The sequence below is a fragment of the Oncorhynchus keta genome, unplaced genomic scaffold, assembly GCF_023373465.1.
Source record: "Oncorhynchus keta strain PuntledgeMale-10-30-2019 unplaced genomic scaffold, Oket_V2 Un_contig_3316_pilon_pilon, whole genome shotgun sequence".
Lineage (NCBI taxonomy): Eukaryota > Metazoa > Chordata > Actinopteri > Salmoniformes > Salmonidae > Oncorhynchus > Oncorhynchus keta.
In genome coordinates this window covers 42501-64618 of record NW_026287192.1, presented here as the reverse complement: position 1 = coordinate 64618, position 22118 = coordinate 42501, and the positions used below count along the sequence as shown (strand labels likewise).

At 45.6% G+C, this 22118-nt stretch overlaps 1 protein-coding gene and 1 long non-coding RNA gene across 2 annotated transcripts in view; both read right to left on the bottom strand.

The window, feature by feature from the left end:
- Positions 1 to 809: 809 nt before the first annotated feature.
- On the bottom strand, positions 810 to 1436 carry LOC127923858 (uncharacterized). The gene is made up of 3 exons (XR_008115800.1): positions 1328 to 1436; positions 997 to 1068; positions 810 to 915 (listed from the first exon to the last, which is right to left on the bottom strand). It is a non-coding gene; the product is annotated as an uncharacterized LOC127923858 (long non-coding RNA).
- A 7078-nt stretch (positions 1437 to 8514) lies between these two features.
- LOC127923862 (triokinase/FMN cyclase-like) overlaps positions 8515 to 22118 on the bottom strand; it is a 39530-nt gene continuing 25926 nt past the window's right edge. The window contains 2 exon segments of the mRNA XM_052508014.1: positions 8515 to 9398; positions 19959 to 20051. Of these exon segments, the coding sequence (XP_052363974.1) occupies positions 9240 to 9398; positions 19959 to 20051 (252 nt within the window). The 3' untranslated portion in view covers positions 8515 to 9239.

Below are 22118 nucleotides of genomic sequence, written 5' to 3'. Positions count from 1 at the left end.
GCATAAGGTGCATTGAGGAAATGTTTTCACACTACGTGCGGGACAACGATCCTGTCCACATGAGTAGGGCAGACGTATCACATATCTCAGCTGAAATGACAGAACGTGAGACTGAGATTCAAGAGGATAAGTCCTCGGCTCCCAAGGACAAAGATGAAGTGAATGAAACATTGGCGTTGGCAACTGGTGAGCCAGAGTCTACAACAGTGACCTCTCATTAGAAGAAGAAGAAGAAGAAGGAAAAAATGCTTAAAAATGAAGCTGGGAAAAAGTGGCTACTGAGACCAGTGACAAAACTCTCTGGTTAATTAGGGACCTCAAAGGCAGAGCAACTCTCCAGGTTAATTAGGGACAGGTTAATTAGGGACCTCAAAGGCAGAGCAACTCTCAGGTTAATTAGGGACCTCAAAGGCAGAGCAACTCTCAGGTTAATTAGGGGCAGAGCAACTCTCAGGTTAATTAGGGACCTCAAAGGCAAAACTCTCAGGGGACCTCAGGCAGAGCAACTCTCAGGTTAATTAGGGACCTCGAAGGCAGAGCAACTCTCCAGGTTAATTAGGGACCTCAGGCAACTCTCCAGAACAATTAGGGACCTCAAAGAGCAACTAATTAGGGACCTCAAAGGCAGAGCAACTCTCAGGTTAATTAGGGACCTCAAAGAGAGCAACTCTCAGGTTAATTAGGGACCTCTCAGGTTAATTAGGACCTCAAAGGCAGAGCAACTCAGGTTAATTAGGACAAAGGCAGAGCAACTTAGGTTAATTAGGGACCTCAAAGGCAGAGCAACTCTCAGGTTAATTAGGGGACCTCAAAGGCAGAGCAACTCTCAGGTTAATTAGGGACCTCAAAGGCAGAGCAACTCTCAGGTTAATTAGGGACCTCAAAGGCAGAGCAACTCTCAGGTTAATTAGGGACCTCGAAGGCAGAGCAACTCTCAGGTTAATTAGGGACCTCAAAGGCAGAGCAACTCTTAATTAGGGACAGGTTAATTAGGACCTCAAAGGCAGAGCAACTCTCAGGTTAATTAGGGACCTCAAAGGCAGAGCAACTCTCAGGTTAATTAGGGACCTCAAAGGCAGAGCAACTCTTAATTAGGGACCTCAGGTTAAATTAGGGACCAACTCTCAGGCTAAGGCAGAGCAACTCTCAGGTTAATTAGGGACCTCAAAGGCAGAGCAACTCTCAGGTTAATTAGGGACCTCGAAGGCAGAGCAACTCAGGTTAATTAGGGACCTCAAAGGCAGAGCAACTCTCAGGTTAATTAGGGACCTCGAGAGCAACTCTCAGGTTAATTAGGGACAGAGCAACTCTCAGGTTAATTAGGGACCTCAAAGGCAGAGCAACTCTCAGGTTAATTAGGGACCTCAAAGGCAGAGCAACTCTCAGGTTAATTAGGGACCTCAAAGGCAGAGCAACTCTCAGGTTAATTAGGGACCTCAAAGGCAGAGCAACTCTCAGGTTAATTAGGGACCTCAAAGGCAGAGCAACTCTCAGCTGAACACAAAAGAAGGCGGCCTTCATTAATTAGGACCTCACAATCCGGTTAATCAGGGACCAAACAGAGCAACCTCAGGTTAATTAGCGGCCCAGGGTACTCAGGTTAATTAGGCCCAGGGTACTCAGCAGAGCAACTCTCAGGTTAATTAGGGGACCTACTCTGCTGCACAAAGGCCCTTCAGGTACCAAACAGCGGCCCAGGGTACCAGGTCAGCGGACCAGGGTCAGCGGCCAAGCGGACCAGGGCCCAGGTACCAAGCCCAGGGTACCAGCGGCCCAGGGTACCAGCGGCCCAGGGTACAGCGGCCCAGGGTACTCAGCGGGTACCAAGGGTACTCAGCGGCCCAGGGTACCAAGCGGCCCAGGGTACCAAGCGGCCCAGGGTACTCAGCTGCCCAGGGTACTCAGCGGCCCAGGGTACTCAGCGGCCCAGGGTACTCAGCGGCCCAGTGTACTCAGCGACCCAGGGCACTCAGCGGCCCAGGGTACCAAACGGCCCAGGGTACTCAGCGGCCCAGGGCCAGAAACTCAGGTATTAGAATACCTTGTACCATTAAACATGCTCTGGGACCCTGGTTCCAAAACCTAGATGAATATTCATGAGCTCATCTGAATATTCATAGCATTATAGGGAACAGGCAGAACATTTATGGACTCTAATCCTGATTTTCTGTCCTTGTTTCTCTGAGGCTGATTAACTCTTCTCCTGTGTCTGCCTTTAACGTCCCTGAATATTCAGGAGGGACAGGGGAGAGACCAGAGTCCCTGGATATTCAGGAGGGACAGGGGAGAGAGGAGAGTCCCCGGACATTCAGGAGGGACAGGGGAGAGAGCAGAGTCCCTGGATATTCAGGAGGGAGGGACAGGGAGGAGCAGGGGGAGAGAGGAGAGTCCCTGGATATTCAGGAGGGACAGGGGAGAGAGCAGAGTCCCTGGATATTCAGGAGGAACAGGGGAGAGAGCAGAGTCCCTGGATATTCAGGAGGGACAGGGGAGAGAGCAGAGTCCCTGGATATTCAGGAGGGACAGGGAGAGAGGAGAGTCCCTGGATATTCAGGAGGGACAGGGGAGAGAGCAGAGTCCCTGGATATTCAGGAGGGACAGGGGAGAGAGCAGAGCCCCTGGATATTCAGGAGGGACAGGGGAGAGAGCAGAGTCCCTGGATATTCAGGAGGAACAGGGAGAGAGCAGAGTCCCTGGATATTCAGGGGGGAGGGACAGAGTCCCTGGGAGGGACAGGGAGCAGAGTCCCTGGATATTCAGGAGGGACAGGGGAGAGAGCAGAGTCCCTGGATATTCAGGAGGGACAGGGGAGAGAGCAGAGTCCCCCGGATATTCAGGAGGGACAGGGGAGAGAGCCCTGGATATTCAGAGTCCCTGGATATTCAGGAGGGACAGGGGAGAGAGGAGAGTCCCTGGACATTCAGGAGGGACAGGGGAGAGAGCAGAGTCCCTGGATATTCAGGAGGGACAGGGGAGAGAGCAGAGTCCCTGGATATTCAGGAGGGACAGGGGAGAGAGCAGAGTCCCTGGATATTCAGGAGGGACAGGAAGAGAGCAGAGTCCCTGGATATTCAGGAGGGACAGGGGAGAGAGTCATAGTCCCTGGATATTCAGGATGGACAGGGAGAGAGCAGAGTCCCTGGATATTCAGGAGGGACAGGGGAGAGAGCAGAGTCCCTGGATGTTGTTGGGGATTCATCAGAATAGTTGGGTAACATAGATAAGATGTTTTATTTTCATTATATGCTTGTGAGTTACTTCTCATTTAGAATGTATCTTGTTGTACTATAGTGGTGGCCGGTTGCAGTTATCTGTTCTCTGTCAGGGTTCAGTTACTTGGGCCGCAGAGAGGGGAGGGGTCAAGCTTGTCTTCATATGTAAACATATCTTTTAAACCATGTGAAGAGATGATTGAGGGGGAACCAATTATCTCTTGGCTCCACAATGTCTGTGTGCCAGTCACTGTGTCTCCGTGAGCTTGTCCAGAATGGGAGTGTCTAAAATGACAATTGATATATATCCTAAAGTCTTGGTACTATGTTGTACCAAGAACGAGAAGTAGAACCTCGTTTTAGGAGAGCAAACTGATAATCTGGCTATGGGACACTCCTCTCTCTCTCAAGTCAAGTCTTCCTGTGTAATGTTCCTAAGACCTGTTATTCATCATGTGAGTTGAGATGGGTGTGTCTTGGCTATAAATGATAGAATGGTTTCGGAAGCACTCTCAGAGAATTTATTTATAGACACTGAATTGATCTGAGAGTCACAGGGCTATGGTGAAGCTCATATAATTAAATACGGACTTTATGATATAACTCTGACTTGTGGTGGTGGTTTGCTCTCTCGTGATTTGGTAAATACAGGACATTTCCACTACAATATTCAGGAGGACAGGAAGAGAGCAGAGGTGCACACACACACACACACACACACACACACACACACACACACACATACACACACACACATCTCACTATTATTGGATTATATCAACCACCATCATCTGATACCTCGTTTTATGACCATGTAAATGTTATGCTTAAAGAACGTGATCATCTTCATGGGTGATTTCAATATAAAACTGGGAAAACAACATTTGCAGGGGAAAAAAAAAAAAAAAGCGCTCAAACCGATTATTTCAACCTGGCTCAAATAATACAAGGTCCAACCAGAGTAACACAGTCACCCCCCGACTCAAATAATACAAGGTCCAACCAGAGTAACACAGTCACCCCCCTGACTCAAATAATACAAGGTCCAACCAGAGTAACACAGTCACCCCCGACTCAAATAATACAAGGTCCAACCAGAGTAACACAGTCACCCCCCTCAAATAATACAAGACTCAAATAATACAAGGTCCAACCAGAGTAACACAGTCACCCCCTGACTCAAATAATACAAGGTCCAACCAGAGTAACACAGTCACCCCCCTGACTCAAATAATACAAGGTCCAACCAGAGTAACACAGTCACCCCCCGACTCAAATAATACAAGGTCCAACCAGAGTAACACAGTCCCCCCCCTGCCTCAAATAATACAAGGTCCAACCAGAGTAACACAGTCACCCCCCGACTCAAATAATTCAAGGTCCAACCAGAGTAACACAGTCACCCCCCTGACTCAAATAATACAAGGTCCAACCAGAGTAACACAGTCCCCCCCCCTGACTCAAATAATTCAAGGTCCAACCAGAGTAACACAGTCACCCCCTGACTCAAATAATACAAGGTTCAACCAGAGTAACACAGTCACCCCCTGACTCAAATAATACAAGGTCCAACCAGAGTAACCCAGTCACCCCCCCCTGACTCAAATAATTCAAGGTCCAACCAGAGTAACACAGTCACCCCCCGACTCAAATAATACAAGGTCCAACCAGAGTAACACAGTCACCCCCCGACTCAAATAATTCAAGGTCCAACCAGAGTAACAATACAGTCACCCCCACCCCCGACTCAAATAATACAAGGTCCAACCAGAGTAACAGTCACCCCCCGACTCAAATAATACAAGGTCCAACCAGAGTAACACAGTCACCCCCCTGACTCAAATAATGCAAGGTCCAACCAGAGCAACACAGGCACCCCCTGACTCAAATAATTCAAGGTCCAACCAGAGTAACACAGTCACCCCCCTCACTCAAATAATACAAGGTCCAACCAGAGTAACACAGTCACCCCCCCAACCAGACTCAAATAATTCAAGGTCCAACCAGAGTAACACAGGCCCCCCTGACTCAAATAATTCAAGGTCCAACCAGAGTAACACAGTCACCCCCTGACTCAAATAATACAAGGTCCAACCAGAGTAACACAGTCACCCCCCCTGACTCAAATAATACAAGGTCCAACCAGAGTAACACAGTCACCCCCTGACTCAAATAATACCATGTCCAACCATAGTAACACATCCCCCCTGACTCAAATAATACAAGGTCCAACCCCATTCTAGAGTAACACAGTCCCCCCCTGACTCAAATAATTCAAGGTCCAACCAGAGTAACACAGTCCCCCCCCGACTCAAATAATACAAGGTCCAACCAGAGTAACACAGTCACCCCCTGACTCAAATAATACAAGGTCCAACCAGAGTAACACAGTCCCCCCTGACTCAAATAATACAAGGTCCAACCAGAGCAACACAGTCACCCCCCTGACTCAAATAATACAAGGTCCAACCAGAGTAACACAGTCACCCCCTGACTCAAATAATACAAGGTCCAACCAGAGTAACACAGTCACCCCCCTGACTCAAATAATACAAGGTCCAACCAGAGTAGCACAGTCACCCCCCCGACTCAAATAATTCAAGGTCCAACCAGAGTAACACAGTCACCCCCCTCAAATGACTCAAATAATACAAGGTCCAACCAGAGCAACACAGTCACCCCCCGACTCAAATAATACAAGGTCCAACCAGAGTAACACAGTCACCCCCCTGACTCAAATAATACAAGGTCCAACCAGAGTAACACAGTCACCCCCCTGACTCAAATAATACAAGGTCCAACCAGAGTAACACAGTCACCCCCCTGACTCAAATAATACAAGGTCCAACCAGAGTAACACAGTCACCCCCCCCGACTCAAATAATACAAGGTCCAACCAGAGTAACACAGTCACCCCCCCCGACTCAAATAATACAAGGTACAACCAGAGTAACACAGTCACCCCCTGACTCAAATAATACAAGGTCCAACCAGAGTAACACAGTCACCCCCCTGACTCAAATAATACAGGTCCAACCAGAGTAACACAGTCACCCCCCGACTCAAATAATACAAGGTCCAACCAGAGTAACACAGTCCCCCCCCCTGCCTCAAATAATGCAAGGTCCAACCAGAGTAACACAGTCACCCCCCGACTCAAATAATACAAGGTCCAACCAGAGTAACACAGTCACCCCCTGACTCAAATAATACAAGGTCCAACCAGAGTAACACAGTCACCCCCCGACTCAAATAATTCAAGGTCCAACCAGAGTAACACAGTCCCCCCTGACTCAAATAATTCAAGGTCCAACCAGAGTAACACAGTCACCCCCTGACTCAAATAATACAAGGTCCAACCAGAGTAACACAGTCACCCCCCTGACTCAAATAATACAAGGTCCAACCAGAGTAACACAGTCACCCCCCCGGACTCAAATAATACCATGTCCAACCATAGTAACACATCCCCCCCTGACTCAAATAATACAAGGTCCAACCAGAGTAACACAGTCACCCCCCCTGACTCAAATAATTCAAGGTCCAACCAGAGTAACACAGTCCCCCCCGACTCAAATAATACAAGGTCCAACCAGAGTAACACAGTCACCCCCCCTGACTCCAAATAATACAAGGTCCAACCAGAGTAACACAGTCCCCCTGACTCAAATAATACAAGGTCCAACCAGAGTAACACAGTCACCCCCCCCCTGACTCAAATAATACAAGGTCCAACCAGAGTAACACAGTCACCCCCCCCCCCTGACTCAAATAATACAAGGTCCAACCAGAGTAACACAGTCACCCCCCCTGACTCAAATAATACAAGGTCCAACCAGAGTAGCACAGTCACCCCCCGACTCAAATAATAAGGTCCAACCAGAGTAACACAGTCACCCCCCTGACTCAAATAATACAAGGTCCAACCAGAGCAACACAGTCACCCCCCCTGACTCAAATAATACAAGGTCCAACCAGAGTAACACAGTCACCCCCCCCCTGACTCAAATAATACAAGGTCCAACCAGAGTAACACAGTCACCCCCCCCCCCGACTCAAATAATACAAGGTCCAACCAGAGTAACACAGTCACCCCCCCTGACTCAAATAATACAAGGTCCAACCAGAGTAACACAGTCACCCCCCCCTGACTCAAATAATACAAGGGCCAACCAGAGTAACAGAGTCACCCCCTGACTCAAATAATACAAGGTCCAACCAGAGTAACACAGTCACCCCCTGACTCAAATAATACAAGGTCCAACCAGAGTAACACAGTCACCCCCCTGACTCAAATAATACAAGGTCCAACCAGAGTAACACAGTCACCCCCCGACTCAAATAATACAAGGTCCAACCAGAGTAACACAGTCACCCCCTGACTCAAATAATACAAGGTCCAACCAGAGTAACACAGTCACCCCCCCTGACTCAAATAATACAAGGTCCAACCAGAGTAACACAGTCACCCCCCCTGACTCAAATAATACAAGGTCCAACCAGAGTAACACAGTCACCCCCCTGACTCAAATAATACAAGGTCCAACCAGAGTAACACAGTCACCCCCCCCCCCTCGACTCAAATTGATCTGGTGTTTACTAACAGACCTGATCGAATAACTAAGTCCAGTAACTTACTAATATCTGACCACAATGTTACATTGGTGTTTAGAAAGATCACTAAAAATAGATTTAAGATCCGTATTCATGTTTTAATATAATAATGTATTAATTAATTTAAGGTGCGACAGTATGATAAAAAAAAAACCTGAAAAAAGTGAGCAGAGTAACTAGAGTAACTGGTCTGATCTATAATAATAATAATAATAATATATGCCATTTAGCAGACGCTTTTATCCAAAGCGACTTACAGTCAGTCATGTGTGCATACATTCTACGTATGGGTGGTCCCGGGAATCGAACCCACTACCCTGGCGTTACAAGCGCCATGCTCTACCAACTGAGCTACAGAAGGACTGTTAAGCAATGAAGACTCAGAGTCTGGATACAGAACGTCGTTCACTAGGAAATGTCAACGTAAACCGAGACGGGAAAACCTCTCTACCATGGCTCAACGAGGACCTCTGGAGGGCAGATGAGAGAACAGGACCTTTCCTTGAAACAAAAGCACTGAATTCTTATCAGAATGATAACAGACATATATAGTGGGTCAAAAAAGTATTTAGTCAGCCACCAATTGTGCAAGTTCTCCCACTTAAAAAGATGAGAGAGGCCTGTAATATTCATCCATAGGTACACTTCAACTATGACAGACAAAATTAGAAAAAAAAAATCCAGAAAATCACATTGTAGGATTTTTAATAAATTAATTTGCAAATGATGGTGGAAAATAAGTATTTGGTCAATAACAATAGTTTATCTCAATACTTTGTTATATACCCTTTGTCGGCAATGACAGAGGTCAAACGTTTTCTGTAAGTCTTCACAAGGTTTTCACACACTGTTGCTGGTATTTTGGCCCATTCCTCCATGCAGATCTCCTCTAGAGCAGTGATGTTTTGGGGCTGTTGCTGGGCAACACGTTAGACTCACTAACAGCGTCGCTTGCCATTACATTCCTCATGGGGCGGCAGGGTAGCCTAGTGGTTAGAGCTTTGGACTTGTAACCGGAAGGTTGCGAGTTCAAACCCCCGAGCTGACAAGGTACAAATCTGTCGTTCTGCCCCTGAACAGGCAGTTAACCCACTGTTCCCAGGCCGTCATTGAAAATAAGAATGTGTTCTTAACTGACTTGACTGGTTAAATAAAGGTAAACATTTTTTTTAATTGCTATGGTTATAAAAGACTCCTCATTGCTATGATTCCCTGGTTAAGACTCCATAGTTATCAGATTTACATTATGACATCATCCATTGTCAGATTCATGATTCTACGTCATGGATAATATGATTTGACGGCACCATACATTGCTTTTCACATTATCATATAATATCCCATTTTCAAACAGATCACCATGTATAACAGCTGTAATGATGACAACAACAACGTCCGTCCGTCCCTCCGTCATCACTTCTGTCCTCCCAGGGCTTCGAACACTGCTCTCAAGATGGCAGCTATCGCCACGGCACCAGGGTCAGGAAGGGTCACGTGTACTGTGGCGATGTAGCTGGCTCTCCCCGCCCTGGCTGTGAGGTCACGGGTAGACTCCGCCCCCAGTTCAGCTTTCTAGAGAGAGAGACAGAGAGAGAGAGAGACAGAGACAGAGACAGAGAGAGAGAAAGAGACAGAGAGAGAAAGAGAGAGAGAGAGAAAGAGAGAGAGAGACAGACAGACAGAGAGAGACAGACAGAAAGAGACAGAGAGAGAGAGACAGACAGACAGACAGACAGACAGACAGACAGACAGACAGACAGACAGACAGAGAGAGAGAGAGAGAGAGACAGAGACAGAGAGAGAGAGAGACAGAGAGAGACAGAGAGAGACAGAGAGAGACAGAGACAGAGACAGAGAGACAGACAGAGAGAGAGAGAGAGAGAGACAGAGAGAGAGACAGAGAGAGACAGAGAGAGACAGAGAGAGACAGAGAGAGAGAGAGAGAGAGAGAGAGAGAGAGAGAGAGAGAGAGAGAGAGAGAGAGAGAGAGAGAGAGAGAGAGAGAAAAGTGTGACAGGAGGTAGATAACCCTGGTTCTGGAGGGACACTGGCCCTCATATTTATCAATATCGCGTAGAAACTATTGTAAAATATTACTTATGAATGGAATTGAGTGTTCGTACACGTAGAAAAATGATCATTTATCAAACAATCCTACAAGCATCATACGCACACCGGTACGAGACAAATACCGATGGGAGATAAATACCGAGAGGAGATAAATACCGAGAGGAGATAAATACAATTGTCCAACCAGGTCTCACTGCCTCGACCTTGGCTACCGCAACACCCCTAACTAACGATATGGTCAAAATCCTTTAAATCCTGTCGGGATCCTACACACAACGCCGTACCATGACGTTACTACACTCAAACGGCACAACCAACAAAATATAAAACAAACTAACTGAATAGGAGGTGCAGGTGTCAGATAGTGAATAGGAGGTGCAGGTGTCAGATAGTGAATAGGAGGTGCAGGTGTCAGATAGTGAATAGGAGGTGCAGGTGTCAGATAGTGAATAGGAGGTGCAGGTGTCAGATAGTGAATAGGAGGTGCAGGTGTCAGATAGTGAATAGAGGTGCAGGTGTCAGATAGTGAATAGAGGTGCAGGTGTCAGATAGTGAATAGGGAGGTGCAGGTGTCAGATATTGAATAGGAGGTGCAGGTGTCAGATAGTGAATAGAGGTGCAGGTGTCAGATAGTGAATAGGAGGTGCAGGTGTCAGATAGTGAATAGGAGGTGCAGGTGTCAGATAGTGAATAGGAGGTGCAGGTGTCAGATAGTGAATGGGAGGTTTTAGGTGTCAGATAGTGAATAGGAGGTGCAGGTGTCAGATAGTGAATAGAGGTGCAGGTGTCAGATAGTGAATAGAGGTGCAGGTGTCAGATAGTGAATAGAGGTGCAGGTGTCAGATAGTGAATAGGAGGTGCAGGTGTCAGATAGTGAATAGGAGGTGCAGGTGTCAGATAGTGAATAGGAGGTGCAGGTGTCAGATAGTGAATAGGGAGGTGCAGGTGTCAGATAGTGAATAGGAGGTGCAGGTGTCAGATAGTGAATAGGAGGTGCAGGTGTCAGATAGTGAATAGGAGGTGCAGGTGTCAGATAGTGAATAGGAGGTGCAGGTGTCAATAGTGAATAGGAGGTGCAGGTGTCAGATAGTGAATAGGAGGTGCAGGTGTCAGATAGTGAATAGAGGTGCAGGTGTCAGATAGTGAATAGAGGTGCAGGTGTCAGATAGTGAATAGGAGGTGCAGGTGTCAGATATTGAATAGGAGGTGCAGGTGTCAGATAGTGAATAGAGGTGCAGGTGTCAGATAGTGAATAGGAGGTGCAGGTGTCAGATAGTGAATAGGAGGTGCAGGTGTCAGATAGTGAATAGGAGGGGCAGGTGTCAGATAGTGAATAGGAGGTGCAGGTGTCAGATAGTGAATAGGAGGTGCAGGTGTCAGATAGTGAATAGGAGGTGCAGGTGTCAGATAGTGAATAGAGGTGCAGGTGTCAGATAGTGAATAGGAGGTGCAGGTGTCAGATAGTGAATAGAGGTGCAGGTGTCAGATAGTGAATAGAGGTGCAGGTGTCAGATAGTGAATAGAGGTGCAGGTGTCAGATAGTGAATAGAGGTGCAGGTGTCAGATAGTGAATAGAGGTGCAGGTGTCAGATAGTGAATAGAGGTGCAGGTGTCAGATAGTGAATAGGAGGTGCAGGTGTCAGATAGTGAATAGAGGTGCAGGTGTCAGATAGTGAATAGGAGGTGCAGGTGTCAGATAGTGAATAGGAGGTGCAGGTGTCAGATATTGAATAGGAGGTGCAGGTGTCAGATATTGAATAGGAGGTGCAGGTGTCAGATATTGAATAGGAGGTGCAGGTGTCAGATATTGAATAGGAGGTGCAGGTGTCAGATATTGAATAGGAGGTGCAGGTGTCAGATAGTGAATAGGAGGTGCAGGTGTCAGATAGTGAATAGGAGGTGCAGGTGTCAGATAGTGAATAGGAGGTGCAGGTGTCAGATATTGAATAGGAGGTGCAGGTGTCAGATATTGAATAGGAGGTGCAGGTGTCAGATATTGAATAGGAGGTGCAGGTGTCAGATATTGAATAGGAGGTGCAGGTGTCAGATATTGAATAGGAGGTGCAGGTGTCAGATATTGAATAGGAGGTGCAGGTGTCAGATATTGAATAGGAGGTGCAGGTGTCAGATATTGAATAGGAGGTGCAGGTGTCAGATATTGAATAGGAGGTGCAGGTGTCAGATATTGAATAAGAGGTGCAGGTGTCAGATATTGAATAGGAGGTGCAGGTGTCAGATATTGAATAGGAGGTGCAGGTGTCAGATATTGAATAGGAGGTGCAGGTGTCAGATATTGAATAGGAGGTGCAGGTGTCAGATATTGAATAGGAGGTGCAGGTGTCAGATATTGAATAGGAGGTGCAGGTGTCAGATATTGAATAGGAGGTGCAGGTGTCAGATAGTGAATAGGAGGTGCAGGTGTCAGATATTGAATAGGAGGTGCAGGTGTCAGATATTGAATAGGAGGTGCAGGTGTCAGATATTGAATAGGAGGTGCAGGTGTCAGATATTGAATAGGAGGTGCAGGTGTCAGATATTGAATAGAGGTGCAGGTGTCAGATAGTGAATAGAGGTGCAGGTGTCAGATATTGAATAGAGGTGCAGGTGTCAGATAGTGAATAGAGGTGCAGGTGTCAGATAGTGAATAGGAGGTGCAGGTGTCAGATAGTGAATAGGAGGTGCAGGTGTCAGATAGTGAATAGGGAGGTGCAGGTGTCAGATAGTGAATAGGAGGTGCAGGTGTCAGATAGTGAATAGGAGGTGCAGGTGTCAGATAGTGAATAGGAGGTGCAGGTGTCAGATAGTGAATAGGAGGTGCAGGTGTCAGGTAGTGAATAGGAGGTGCAGGTGTCAGATAGTGAATAGGAGGTGCAGGTGTCAGATAGTGAATAGAGGTGCAGGTGTCAGATAGTGAATAGGAGGTGCAGGTGTCAGATAGTGAATAGAGGTGCAGGTGTCAGATAGTGAATAGAGGTGCAGGTGTCAGATAGTGAATAGGAGGTGCAGGTGTCAGATAGTGAATAGGAGGTGCAGGTGTCAGATAGTGAATAGAGGTGCAGGTGTCAGATAGTGAATAGAGGTGCAGGTGTCAGATAGTGAATAGAGGTGCAGGTGTCAGATAGTGAATAGAGGTGCAGGTGTCAGATAGTGAATAGAGGTGCAGGTGTCAGATAGTGAATAGGAGGTGCAGGTGTCAGATAGTGAATAGAGGTGCAGGTGTCAGATAGTGAATAGGAGGTGCAGGTGTCAGATATTGAATAGGAGGTGCAGGTGTCAGATAGTGAATAGAGGTGAGGCAGGTGTCAGATAGTGAATAGGAGGTGCAGGTGTCAGATAGTGAATAGGAGGTGCAGGTGTCAGATAGTGAATAGAGGTGCAGGTGTCAGATAGTGAATAGGAGGTGCAGGTGTCAGATAGTGAATAGGAGGTGCAGGTGTCAGATAGTGAATAGGAGGTGCAGGTGTCAGATAGTGAATAGGAGGTGCAGGTGTCAGATAGTGAATAGGAGGTGCAGGTGTCAGATAGTGAATAGGAGGTGCAGGTGTCAGATAGTGAATAGGAGGTGCAGGTGTCAGATAGTGAATAGAGGTGCAGGTGTCAGATAGTGAATAGGAGGTGCAGGTGTCAGATAGTGAATAGGAGGTGCAGGTGTCAGATAGTGAATAGAGGTGCAGGTGTCAGATAGTGAATAGGAGGTGCAGGTGTCAGATAGTGAATAGGAGGTGCAGGTGTCAGATAGTGAATAGGAGGTGCAGGTGTCAGATAGTGAATAGAGGTGCAGGTGTCAGATAGTGAATAGGAGGTGCAGGTGTCAGATGGTGAATAGGAGGTGCAGGTGTCAGATAGTGAATAGGAGGTGCAGGTGTCAGATAGTGAATAGGAGGTGCAGGTGTCAGATAGTGAATAGGAGGTGCAGGTGTCAGATATTGAATAGGAGGTGCAGGTGTCAGATAGTGAATAGGAGGTGCAGGTGTCAGATAGTGAATAGGAGGTGCAGGTGTCAGATAGTGAATAGGAGGTGCAGGTGTCAGATAGTGAATAGAGGTGCAGGTGTCAGATAGTGAATAGGAGGTGCAGGTGTCAGATAGTGAATAGGAGGTGCAGGTGTCAGATAGTGAATAGGAGGGTGCAGGTGTCAGATAGTGAATAGGAGGTGCAGGTGTCAGATAGTGAATAGGAGGTGCAGGTGTCAGATAGTGAATAGGAGGTGCAGGTGTCAGATAGTGAATAGGAGGTGCAGGTGTCAGATAGTGAATAGGAGGAGCAGGTGTCAGATAGTGAATAGGAGGTGCAGGTGTCAGATAGTGAATAGGAGGTGCAGGTGTCAGATAGTGACAGCACAGGCAGAATCCCAAAAGAAAACTATTAAAATGACAATTAAATCCATTTTAATCCCACTTTGAAACAACAAAATATGGAAAAAAAATCAAGGGGTGAGAATACTTCCTGAAGGCCCTGTAGATACAAAGAAAAGACCATTAGGAGAATTAATGTTGCTGTACTGACTGCTTTAGGCGGGCATTTTACTGTACTGACTGCTTTAGGCAGGCATTTTACTGTACTGACTGCTTTAGGCAGGCATTTTACTGTACTGACTGCTTTAGGCGGGCATTTTACTGTACTGACTGCTTTAGGCGGGCATTTTACTGTACTGACTGCTTTAGGCGGGCATTTTACTGTACTGACTGCTTTAGGCGGGCATTTTACTGTACTGACTGCTTTAGGCTGGCATTTTACTGTACTGACTGCTTTAGGGGCGGGCATTTTACTGTACTGACTGCTTTAGGCGGGCATTTTACTGTACTGACTGCTTTAGGCTGGCATTTTACTGTACTGACTGCTTTAGGCTGGCATTTTACTGTACTGACTGCTTTAGGCGGGCTATGGCATTTTATTGTACTGACTGCTTTAGGCGGGCTATGGCATTTTACTGTACTGACTGCTTCAGGAGGGCTATGGCATTTTACTGTACTGACTGCTTTAGGCGGGCTATGGCATTTTACTGTACTGACTGCTTTAGGCGGGCTATGGCATTTTACTGTACTGACTGCTTTAGGAGGGCTATGGCATTTTACTGTACTGACTGCTTTAGGCGGGCTATGGCATTTTACTGTACTGACTGCTTTAGGAAGGCTATGGCATTTTACTGTACTGACTGCTTTAGGAGGGCTATGGCATTTTACTGTACTGACTGCTTTAGGCGGGCATTTTACTGTACTGACTGCTTTAGGTGGGCTATGGCATTTTACTGTACTGACTGCTTTAGGCGGGCTATGGCATTTTACTGTACTGACTGCTTTAGGCGGGCTATGGCATTTTACTGTACTGACTGCTTTAGGTGGGCTATGGCATTTTACTGTACTGACTGCTTTAGGCGGGCTATGGCATTTTACTGTACTGACTGCTTTAGGCGGGCTATGGCATTTTACTGTACTGACTGCTTTAGGCTGGCATTTTACTGTACTGACTGCTTTAGGCGGGCTATGGCATTTTACTGTACTGACTGCTTTAGGCAGGCATTTTACTGTACTGACTGCTTTAGGCTGGCATTTTACTGTACTGACTGCTTTAGGAGGACTATGGCATTTTACTGTACTGACTGCTTTAGGAGGGCTATGGCATTTTACTGTACTGACTGCTTTAGGCGGGCTATGGCATTCTACTGTACTGACTGCTTTAGGCAGGCATTTTACTGTACTGACTGCTTTAGGAGGGCTATGGCATTTTACTGCACTGACTGCTTTAGGCAGGCATTTTACTGTACTGACTGCTTTAGGCGGGCTATGGCATTTTACTGTACTGACTGCTTTAGGCGGGCATTTTACTGCACTGACTGCTTTAGGAGGGCTATGGCATTTTACTGCACTGACTGCTTTAGGCTGGCATTTTACTGCACTGACTGCTTTAGGAGGGCTATGGCATTTTACTGTATTGACTGCTTTAGGCGGGCTATGGCATTTTACTGTACTGACTGTTTTAGGCTGGCATTTTACTGTACTGACTGCTTTAGGCGGGCTATGGCATTTTACTGTACTGACTCCTTTAGGCTGGCATTTTACTGTACTGACTGCTTTAGGCTGGCATTTTACTGCACTGACTGCTTTAGGCTGGCATTTTACTGTACTGACTGCTTTAGGCTGGCATTTTACTGTACTGACTGCTTTAGGCTGGCATTTTACTGTACTGACTGCTTTAGGCTGGCATTTTACTGTACTGACTGCTTTAGGCTGGCATTTTACTGTACTGACTGCTTTAGGAGGGCTATGGCATTTTACTGTACTGACTGCTTTAGGCTGGCATTTTACTGCACTGACTGCTTTAGGCTGGCATTTTACTGTACTGACTGCTTTAGGCGGGCTATGGCATTTTACTGTACTGACTGCTTTAGGCGGGCATTTTACTGTACTGACTGCTTTAGGCAGGCATTTTACTGTACTGACTGCTTTAGGCGGGCTATGGCATTTTACTGTACTGACTGCTTTAGGAGGGCTATGGCATTTTACTGTACTGACTGCTTTAGGCGGGCATTTTACTGTACTGACTGCTTTAGGCGGGCATTTTACTGTACTGACTGCTTTAGGCGGGCTATGGCATTTTACTGTACTGACTGCTTTAGGCGGGCATTTTACTGTACTGACTGCTTTAGGCGGGCATTTTACTGTACTGACTGCTTTAGGCTGGCATTTTACTGTACTGACTGCTTTAGGCGGGCATTTTACTGTACTGACTGCTTTAGGCGGGCTATGGCATTTACTGTACTGACTGCTTTAGGCTGGCATTTTACTGTACTGACTGCTTTAGGCGGGCTATGGCATTTTACTGTACTGACTGCTTTAGGCGGGCATTTTACTGTACTGACTGCTTTAGGCGGGCATTTTACTGTACTGACTGCTTTAGGCGGGCATTTTACTGTACTGACTGCTTTAGGAGGGCTATGGCATTTTACTGTACTGACTGCTTTAGGTGGGCAGGCATTTTACTGTACTGACTGCTTTAGGCAGGCTATGGCATTTTACTGTACTGACTGCTTTAGGCTGGCATTTTACTGTACTGACTGCTTTAGGCTGGCATTTTTACTGTACTGACTGCTTTAGGAGGGCATTTTACTGTACCGACTGCTTTAGGCGGGCATTTTACTGTACTAACTGCTTTAGGCGGGCTATGGCATTTTACTGCACTGACTGCTTTAGGCGGGCATTTTACTGTACTGACTGCTTTAGGAGGGCTATGGCATTTTACTGCACTGACTGCTTTAGGCTGGCATTTTACTGTACTGACTGCTTTAGGGGCATTTTACTGTACCGACTGCTTTAGGCGGGCATTTTACTGTACTAACTGCTTTAGGAGGGCTATGGCATTTTACTGTACTGACTGCTTTAGGCATAATACTGTACTGATCTAACCAATGGGTTCATAATACTGTACTGATCTTTAGGCAATGGGTTCATAATACTGTACTGATCTAACCAATGGGTTCATAATACTGTACTGACCTAACCAATGGGTTCATAATTGTACTGACCTAACCAATGGGTTCATAATACTGTACTGATCTAACCAATGGGCTCATAATACTGTACTGATCTAACCAATGGGTTCATAATACTGTACTGACCTAACCAATGGGTTCATAATACTGTACTGATCTAACCAATGGGTTCATAATACTGTACTGACTAACCAATGGGTTCATAATACTGTACTGACTAACTTTGGGTTCATAATACTGTACTGACCTAACCAATGGGTTCATAATACTGTACTGATCTAACCAATGGGTTCATAATACTGTACTGATCTAACCAATGGGTTCATAATACTGTACTGACCTAACCAATGGGTTCATAATACTGTACTGACCTAACCAATGGGTTCATAATACTGTACTGGCTAACAATGGGTTCATAATACTGTACTGATCTAACCAATGGGCTCATAATACTGTACTGATCTAACCAATGGGTTCATAATACTGTACTGACCTTTACCAATGGGTTCATAATACTGTACTGACCTAACCAATGGGTTCATAATACTGTACTGACCTAACCAATGGGTTCATAATACTGTACTGATCTAACCAATGGGTTCATAATACTGTACTGACCAATGGGTTCATAATACTGTACTGATCTAACCAATGGGTTCATAATACTGTACTGATCTAACCAATGGGTTCATAATACTGTACTGACCTAACCAATGGGTTCATAATACTGTACTGACCTTTACCAATGGGTTCATAATACTGTACTGACTAACCAATGGGTTCATAATACTGTACTGACAATGGGTTCATAATACTGTACTGATTTAACCAATGGGTTCATAATACTGTACTGATCTAACCAATGGGTTCATAATACTGTACTGATCTAACCAATGGGTTCATAATACTGTACTGATCTAACCAATGGGTTCATAATACTGTACTGATCTAACCAATGGGTTCATAATACTGTACTGGGTTCATAATACTGTACTGACTAACAATGGGTTCATAATACTGTACTGATCTAACCAATGGGTTCATAATACTGTACTGATCTAACCAATGGGTTCATAATACTGTACTGATCTAACCAATGGGTTCATAATACTGTACTGATCTAACCAATGGGTTCATAATACTGTACTGATCTAACCAATGGGTTCATAATACTGTACTGATCTAACCAATGGGTTCATAATACTGTACTGACCTAACCAATGGGTTCATAATAACCAATGGGTTCATAATACTGTACTGACCTAACCAATGGGTTCATAATACTGACCTAACCAATGGGTTCATAATACTGTACTGACCTAACCAATGGGTTCATAATACTGTACTGATCTAACCAATGGGTTCATAATACTGACCTAACCAATGGGTTCATAATACTGTACTGATCTAACCAATGGGTTCATAATACTGTACTGATCTAACCAATGGGTTCATAATACTGTACTGATCTAACCAATGGGTTGTAACTATAAGCTATCCGTTTCACTGATCCTAACCTACTGGGTCTAGCCAATCAATACTGAGTTTTAATACATGCTAACCAATGAAACCGTCCTGTGAGATATTACTGTACTGACCTAACCAATCAGTGGCCAACAGCCCTCGGTTCATAATACTGGTTTATTTGAGCAGCGGATATTCAACTACTGGGGAGTTCTATTCGTCTGAACCCCGGTGCACCGGTCTATGGCCTGTGACGTGACCAGGGAAACGCGGTGAGGGAGGAGCCCCGTCCAAATGGAACAGTAATCTGCGCCATTCGAGTCACGTTGTCAACAAGGCAGCAGAGTGAATCGCCCGGAAACATACACCTCTTTTCCTTCAAATAAAATGTCCACATTTTTAAACCGGTTGTCATTGAGAAGGCAGATAAAAGAGTTTTATCAAAAGCGATCACTTTCGCATGTGATATAATCCTACTAATTAGTCCAAGTGTTTAACTATGTCACAATTTGTTTTGAGCCGACTTCGCTGTGGGCTTTGCTCGGTGCACTTGGCTCACACCAGGAAGACAGACTGGTTCCAAAACCAATGCAATTGATTTGTTTTTTTTAACCCAAAACACATCGCCGTACACGTGGCCTGTGGTTGGACGCCAAATCCTCTAAAATGACAGAGGTGGCATATGGTCAAGAAATGAACGTGACGCCTCAAGCATTGCGATGCAGTGCCTCAGACCGCTGCGCCACTCGGGAGACCAATTTGCTTTACTTTTATGCACGAAGTCCCAATGGAAGTACAATAAAATCAAACTAATTTTTACTTACTAATTTAATTATTACTCTCAAAAAAATCACTTGGCACTGTGTACACACACACACCATTTCACACTTTGCATGGTAATGAGCCCAAGTTAACTCATAGATCTGTGCCTACGCACGATCGATATATTTAGGCCCCAGGTGTGTTGAATTTAGGCAATCACCGAACTGATCAATTAGCTCCGTTCGTCAGGTGTGGCGCCTAGTTGGAATAAAATCCTGCAGTACTTCAGGTTGTCTACGCAACATGGTGGAATTGAAGCGATAGGTGAAAGGTGAAGTGTACTGTACCTCCACAGCAGCCTGCAGAATGGCCATGTGACCACCAGGTGGCGATGTTGTCAGTCTCCTCAGTTCCTCCACTGCCGGACACAGAGCATCCAACTGGACAAGAGAGAGTTGAGATACTTTTACAAAAATATACCAAAAAATAAGCCCGATCATACAGCTACATAGCAGCACATCCCCCCTCTTCTATTTACCATATCCCCCTCTTCTATTTACCATATCCCCCCTTTCTATTCACCATATCCCCCTCTTCTATTCACCATATCCCCCTCTTCTATTTACCATATCCTCCCCCTCTTCTATTTACCATATCCCCCTCTTCTATTTACCATATCCCCCTCTTCTATTTACCATATCCTCCCCCCTCTTCTATTTACCATATCCCCCTCTTTCTATTTACCATATCCCCCCTCTTCTATTTACCATATCCCCCCCTCTTCTATTTACCATATCCCCCTCTTCTATTTACCATATCCTCCCCCCTCTTCTATTTACCATATCCCCCCTCTTCTATTTACCATATCCTCCCCTCTTCTATTTACCATATCCCCCCTCTTCTATTTACCATATCCCCTCCTCTTCTATTTACCATATCCCTCCTCTTCTATTTACCATATCCCTCCTCTTCTATTTACCATATCCCTCCTCTTCTATTTACCATATCCCCCTCTTCTATTTACCACCACCCCCTCTTCTTCTATTTACCATATCCCCCTCTTCTATTTACCATATCCTCCCCCCCTCTTCTATTTACCATATCCCTCCTCTTCTATTTACCATATCCCCCCTCTTCTATTTACCATATCCTCCCCCTCTTCTATTTACCATATCCCTCCTCTTCTATTTACCATATCCCCCTCTTCTATTTACCATATCCCCCTCTTCTATTTACCATATCCCCCCTCTTCTATTTACCATATCCCCCTCTTCTATTTACCATATCCCCCCTCTTCTATTTACCATATCCCCCCTCTTCTATGTACCATATCCCCCCTCTTCTATTTACCATATCCCCCCTCTTCTATTTACCATATCCCCCCTCTTCTATTTACCATATCCCCCTCTTCTATTTACCATATCCCCCTTCTATTTACCATATCCCCCCTCTTCTATGTACCATACCCCCTCTTCTATTTACCATATCCCCCTCTTCTATTTACCATATCCCCCCTCTTCTATTTACCATATCCCCCTCTTCTATTTACCATATCCCCCTCTTCTATTTACCATATCCCCCTCTTCTATTTACCATATCCCCCCTCTTCTATTTACCATATCCCCCTCTTCTATTTACCATATCCCCCTCTTCTATTTACCATATCCCCCCCTCTTCTATTTACCATATCCCCCTCTTCTATTTACCATATCCCCCCTCTTCTATTTACCATACCCCCCCCCTTCTATTTTCCATATCCCCCCTCTTCTATTTACCATATCCCCCCTCTTCTATTTACCATATCCCCCCCTCTTCTATTTACCATATCCCCCCCTCTTCTATTTACCATATCCCCCCCTCTTCTATTTACCATATCCCCCTCTGCTATTCACCATATCCCCCTCTTCTATTCACCATATCCCCCCTCTTCTATTTACCATATCCCCCTCTTCTATTTACCATATCCCCCCTCTTCTATTTACCATATCCCCCTCTTCTATTTACCATATCCTCCCCCCTCTTCTATTTACCATATCCCCCCCTTCTATTTACCATATCCCCCCTCTTCTATTTACCATATCCCCCCCTCTTCTATTTACCATATCCCCCCCTCTTCTATTCACCATATCCCCCCCTCTTCTATTTACCATATCCCCCCCTCTTCTATTTACCATATCCCCCCTATTCTATTTACCATATCCCCCTCTTCTATTTACCATATCCCCCCTCTTCTATTTACCATACCCCCTTCTATTTACCATATCCCCCCTCTTCTATTTACCATATCCCCCCTCTTCTATTTACCATATCCCCCTTTCTATTTACCATATCCCCCTCTTCTATTTACCACCACCCCCTCTTCTATTTACCACCACCCCCTCTTCTATTTACCACCCACCCCCCTCTTCTATTTACCACCACCCCCTCTTCTATTTACCACCACCCCCTCTTCTATTTACCACCACCCCCCCTCTTCTATTTACCACTGTTACCATATCACCCCCCCT